Source organism: Plodia interpunctella, chromosome 8 (genome assembly GCF_027563975.2).
Source record: "Plodia interpunctella isolate USDA-ARS_2022_Savannah chromosome 8, ilPloInte3.2, whole genome shotgun sequence".
NCBI lineage: Eukaryota > Metazoa > Arthropoda > Insecta > Lepidoptera > Pyralidae > Plodia > Plodia interpunctella.
Window position 1 is genome coordinate 1183584 of NC_071301.1, and position 6598 is coordinate 1190181.

The 6598-nt window shown below is 33.6% G+C and overlaps 1 protein-coding gene across 1 annotated transcript; it reads right to left on the reverse strand.

The window, feature by feature from the left end:
• Positions 1-1726: 1726 nt before the first annotated feature.
• On the reverse strand, positions 1727-6209 carry LOC128671879 (leucine-rich repeats and immunoglobulin-like domains protein 2). Its single transcript, XM_053748700.2, has 2 exons — positions 4861-6209; positions 1727-3934 (listed from the first exon to the last, which is right to left on the reverse strand). The coding sequence occupies exons 1-2, from the start codon at positions 6030-6032 to the stop codon at positions 3700-3702; spliced, it is 1407 nt and encodes a 468-aa protein (XP_053604675.1). The 5' UTR covers positions 6033-6209; the 3' UTR covers positions 1727-3699.
• Between the last annotated feature and the right edge of the window lie 389 nt (positions 6210-6598).

Below are 6598 nucleotides of genomic sequence, written 5' to 3' on the forward strand. Positions count from 1 at the left end.
CAGCAGTGGGGTAATTAAAATGGCTGCTAATGATGATATAAGACGCTCGCGAAATGAGCGCGAAAATGTTGGATTGGTTGGGTTAATCTGTCATTCGCTATGAAAGGGTTAAGGCGACTTAGCATAATCATATAATAGGTTAGTTATATTTATTGTATAGATTTATAAGATTGTTTCGCTTAATGCCGACTTAAAATGCTCCATACGTATAGTGAAGAATACAGACTGCTTAAAAATCGTTTTACTCAAGTAAATATAAAGGTTGTGCTTAGTAAATTAAAATCACTCAATGTGTATAAATCGCTGGACGACCAAAGTTCGCTGTAATCGTGCTTTTTGTAACATATCAAAATTTAATTATCGCCATAAAATTATAGCATTTGTATTTTAAAGGGAATAAGTCACTTAAGTCGGACTCTCGACAAAATGTATGGAATAAACGCGTTTCTATTGCACACTGAAATTTATTTTAGGCTGGACTGAATGGAGCAATTTTTAGTTGTACACTTAACAGCACTTGAATCTAGCAAAATGGATGGCGATTCTCGCCCCTATTACCTAGTTTCTAGTTAATAATTGTTGTTAAAAACTCTCGATTTCCACGGCGGAAAATGAATCTGCACTTTCACACATCATGTCATATTACAAATCAACTTGGGGCAAAAATACAATTTTGGATGTATGTATGTTTGTAACGCGATAACTAGTTTAATAATATCACTAGTTTGCGTGCGTTTTAAAAGGGAGAACTTGGTACACTTGGTGTTGTCTATATCGAAACCCAGGTTCAACTAATTTTTTATATTTTTGCTAGCTTTTACTGCGGTTTCGTCCGCTGTAGCCTGTATTCGACCTCGGGTCATTAATTTAGCTATATCTATTCGAAATTTCATTAAAATCAGCCCGGTGAAATAGTAATAGGCACACTTTCGCACATAAAGATTAGTCTGGATGAAACCAAGCATTCTCAGAAATCACTCAGCCTTATCGAGCTAGTGAGCTGGGTTATTATTATTATTATTTTGTGATAAATATAAGTCGTGTTCTTAGAATGTTCGAGTTCATTAATCTCAACCACTCCTTTATTACTAATATTCTCCGGACATTTCTATAAATCGAGACTTATCGCGATAAAGACTGAAACTAAATATGTTTTGATAAATTTTATCGAAAGTGGACTTATACTTATCAATAGATATCGATGGTCAAATGCGCCTTTAGTAAATGCTTGTGCCTGATAAATAATTGTTTTAAACTAGGCTAAATTTTATGTTTGTGTGATCAAAGGTACTTTATATAGATAAAGCGATTTTGTACGATATGATTAGAAGTTGTAGTTGTGGAAAATTACTTTTAATATAACGATATCATATATGTAGAGGATGTTAAAAATGTTTATACAGATGCGATTCGAACTTTTGATTCGAATATTTCAATGGTAAATAATGTCATTTTACATGATTACAAGATTTTTTAAAACCGTACGCCACGTGTTAATCTAAATTGCTAACCTTGAAACCTTATGGTCTTTTTTTCCAATAAACCTGAAAACTTAACTTAATTATATAATTTATCATTCAAATACGCAAAGGACATTAATAACTTCCCCAATATACGTACAAAATATTAAGCATAAAATATCGCCTGTTGAATATTGCACAATTGAGGCATTGTAACCTTTGTAAGACTATTTGTACACTTTTGTATTTTCAATAAAATACCAATCGATTATATAAAAAAGTCTTTTATTTGAAATCATATATATAAAATAAAATCAAAATAACCTAAACTAATCAACGTTATATCTTAGATAGAATGTTATCTTATGGAGACTTGGGAGACTGATTTTAACTAATATATTGCTCCTCGAAAAAAAAAAACACATATAGGAATATGTATACTTAAAAATACTTACAGATATGACAGATTTAAACAATGTCATTGGATAAGGTGATTTCAAATTTATTTGATCGAAAACAAAGAGTAGAAAAGAAATATATGCGTTTTAGATTTCTTGATCGAAATCTAAAACATAAATCTAAAACTAACATCTTATTAATAAATGAGAGCGCCACCACTTCTTCGGTATTCATATAATCAATAAATATAGTAATAGTTTCTTCTTTAAATATTTAAATTTCTTTTATTTATTATTATTTACATTTACCTACTCCTATATAAGTATATTTTTGTATACAGATAGAGATCAGAGAGGTTAGTCGTGACATGTACATTGTGACGCAGCGATAACCACACTACATAAAATGTGATTGGTTCGCTGGGTCTTACGAATTTCGAATCGATTCGATGAAGAAGTGAAATGTAAACCCGCAAATCGTCCACAATGATTGATCGATATCACTGGTTAGAAATCAAGATTAAAAACCTTCATTACGTCATTCCCTTATAATTTGAAATAATAAAATTGCAAAGACAAGTGCTGTAGGAAGCACTGTTCAAAAATTTATCACAGTATAAACCTACTTAAACCTAAATTTTAAGGCTGCGACATTGACAACAACGTCACCCTCGTTTAAAATTATAAAGCTGGTTTCACATTTATTTGTCAACAAATAATTCATAAGGTCTGTCCGTATACGAGGGACGTGCGCGGGAAGCGCCCGCAGTGTATACTTATTTTATATAAAAAAAACAAAGCATCGTTGGCCATTAAAATAACGTAGACGTTGTTGTGACAGCCGTTATCACGGCTCAGGCGCAAAACGTCTCTTTCGCAAAACGTCTTCTTGTCGTAAAACGTCTCTTTCGCAAAATGACACGCCAGAGACATAGAATAAAATTTAATTTTCAATGCAAAATCAATTATTAAAATTCTAGAGGAATTATGATATCATAATTTTGGTACTTTCCAAATAAAAACAATATCAATAGGTGTCAAACATATTACACACATTCAAAATGTAAATCAAAACAACATTGTTAGTAACCTATCTACAAATAAGATAATAGTAGCTAGAACTAATAGTAACTAACCATAACTGTCTTCTCATTATGACACAATAATTTGTTAATTAATTAACTATTGCGAATGAAGATATTTTGTTATATAACTTTATTTATAACCTACCTAACCTTATATTATATACCTTAACTTTTTTAAATGTCAAATAAATTCTGCCATCGTAATTTACTTTAGTTATAAAGTAAAAAAAAATAATATTATAAAATATATTCTTCTCATTTTCATAAATTATTAACATATACATATAGATAAAAATAAATTATTTTAAATTTAAGTACCAAAATTATGACATCATAATTACTCTATAATTTTAATAATTAAAATAAATAAATAAAAATAAAAGATAAAACCAGCAATGGAATATTTTGTGCCATGTCAGGCATGCATTCATTTTTTTTTCAGACATTTCCATTCACACAGATCTCAGATCTCTGCGGGCGCTTGCCGTGAAGTCCCGCATGCGGGCGGACCGTACAGGTCTGCAATTTCTGAAACAAGCCTTAAATAAAGACGATAAGTTCCCACTTTTGTGTTTTTCGCTAATATCTTTAAAACGGTGCGTCGTAGAGATAAAAGTATCTTGTAATGAGAAAGTTAATACTCACGCACGCACTCTACTTACTACTAATATTCATTCAAGAGAAAAATCCTAATTATCGTCTTTACTTTCTTTTTTTAATTTCAAACGAGGGCGACATTGTTATCAATGCTCAGTCTTAATAATTATTAGGTAAAGTTAAGGCAGTATACTTATATGGGTTATAGAAGTGTTTTAAATAGTTTTTTCTCGGCAAAAATACGAAAAGCCATAGGACTATGGCTGTTGACGTGATGCAGAATGTTACGATGGCGATCTGAAGGCCCACTAGATGTCTTCGCGCTTCGCATCTGAAGTACTTATTCCGGAGATCGAATATTCTTGCGTTGAACAGTGCACGTGGTTCGGCGCATCTGAAAATGTCTTTTATTGATGACGCTGGATTGTTATTTATTTCTTTTTATTTTATTTTATTTGTTTATTTATTCATTCAACTACCATTACAGGTACCATTACACCTAATGCGATAGCGCAGACTTAATACTATGTCTACGTTGTTTCTGTAGTTTTTTTCATTATTGGTTGTTTATCTAGACAGATAATGGAATAATTTGTTATAAAAGGTTTGACGACCTCCGTGGCTTAATGGTCATCATGCCCGACTGCTACAGTGGAGGTCCCGGGTTCGAATCCCGGTCAGGTCAACATGAAAAATGATCTTTTTCAGATTGACCTGGGTCTTGGATGTTTATCTATATATGTATATGTTATAGAATATAGTATCGTTGAGTTAGTATCCCATAACACAAGTTTCGAACTTACTTTGGGGCTAACTCAATCTGTGTCATTTGTCCCTATTTATTTATTTATTTATTATTTATTTAAAAGGGTAGTATTTTGTAAAATGATGTACCATTATGGTGGTGATTTGCACACTCGTCGAAGTAGAATGAGACGATAAAGTATAAGATAAATCGCTAATCTTGCGTCCTGTATCTATTTCATGAGTTGATAAATAGATATCTCACATGAAGTTACCTCGCGAACGTTTATCTTTGAGGACTTGTGCAATATACTATTCATTAGCTAGTACCTAAGTTCTTTTCTTAATTGCAAAACATTACGTTAATAAAGTAAATGTGTCTTAATCTGCTTTTTGTATTTTAACACGGAAAACTGAAAAAAATATTATGGACAGATTTATATACGAAAGCTTTTTGTTTGCGCCATTTTTAACAATTGTCATTTAAATTGATTTTAGCTATATATAAAATGACCGTCGGACACAATAACAACAAATTGTTTAATATGAGTAAAAGAAAGAAAACAATGTATATACCTTAAATGATCATAATCTTTCTCCGCTATCTGCAGTGACTTCACCCACGTGATATCGCAATCGCACACCCAAGGGTTGCCTTGAAGGTCCAGATGAATCAGCTGGCTGAAGGGCACTATCAGGTCCTCGTCCAATCTCGACAGTCTCGAGCCACTGAACGACAGGCTTTCCAACGTGAAGTCTGCAGCATCCTCCAACGCTTCTAGACCAAATGCCCATTTACTAAATACAGTCAAATTCTTATTTCTCTCAAGCTCCAATGTTACTAAACCCCGCAAAGGAGAAAACGTAAAACCGGGAACTTTACTTATCCACAAGTTGTTTAATCTCAACTCTCTTAGTCCAGGGACGTCGGCGAAGTCCACTTCACTTATCTCTTCAATCGGATTATCCGATAAATCCAAGTACTCCAGGGTAGACGGCAGTTCGGGGATCTCCTTCAAATGATTCCCGGCCACAACCAAGCTTCTCACGTCGTATGTTTCTGCGAAGAAGTTCTCCGGAACGTGATCCAGGTTTATAGATCTGATGCTGATGTTCCTCACTCTAGTTGTCAGGCCCGAACTGCTGCGATCAAATATATTGTGCTCCAACAAACTCCGGCCTAAGTCGTTGTAATCGAGGATAATCTCGTTCAAATTCTTCAAATGATGAAATCCTAAATTACTGAATGACGCGAACCGGTTGTTCGCCAGGTTCAGAGCTTCCAGTTTTATCAAATATGCGAACGCTTCCTTGTCTATCGATTCCAAATTATTATTACTTAAATCTAACAACTTCAGTTCTGGCAATTGCAATGATTTTATTTCGATTATTGATATAACGTTGTTGCTCAAGTATAACTCGATGAGTGTTTCAGATCGGAGTAGTTTTGATTGGTGTACTCTTGTCAAATTGCTGGACGATAGATCTAAAGAGAATACTGTGCTTGGGAGGGTGAGTTCCTTCTCGAGTATGTTTTGTTCTTGATAGGAGCAGTATACTTGGTCTCCGAAGTCTTCATTGTTTTTTGAATAGCGGCACACACAAAGATCACACACTGAGGGGTCGGCCGCGGAGTGCCCCAGTAGAAAGAATACTACCAAAACAGCAAGTATTGGAAGCATTGTTACTACATGGGCGAAACTAGATTGGAAAGTCCCGTAGCCCTTTATAAACGAACTCGACATCATACTAATCTAGCGATAATGTAATCTTATCTTAACAGTTTTCCACGTTTCAGGTATTTGTGATTGATATTTTTTTGTGTGATCTACTTGGAAGATTTAGTTTTGTCAAATATTTCTGATAATAGTGCACTAGGTAAACTTCGCTTAACTCGCCTTCCGTAGGTATCCAGACAATAAACAGAAAATATATTTTTGTTAATCGCCGATATTTCTATAGACGTGAGGTAATGTGTTAATTCCCACGGGAGCGAAGCTCCGGGCAACTATAAAATGATAAAAAGTTATTATTACTTATAATTAAATGTAACGTTTAATCTTTAATATCGATAAGAACTAATGATAACCAGAAATTATAAATGATATTCGTAAATATGTGATTAATCGTGAACAAAGAATTGTGAGTCTTACTGCTTACGTCAACATTACTGCAGCAATGACTCGGGTGTCTTACACCACATTGCAATATCACATACTTGATGTTGCCTGTAGCTTCGCTCCCGTGGGAATTTTGAGATAAAATATAGCCTATAGCAATCTTGGATAATGTACCTTTCTAATGATGAAAGAAT

Bases quoted from the DNA above. Each gene is read 5' to 3' on its own strand.
- LOC128671879 (XM_053748700.2), bottom strand. From the start codon at position 6,032: ATGATGTCGAGTTCGTTTATAAAGGGCTACGGGACTTTCCAATCTAGT. The intron at 3,935-4,860 runs GTATATACATTG...AGACATTTTCAG, and splicing joins AAAGATTATGATCATTTAAG to ATGCGCCGAACCACGTGCAC.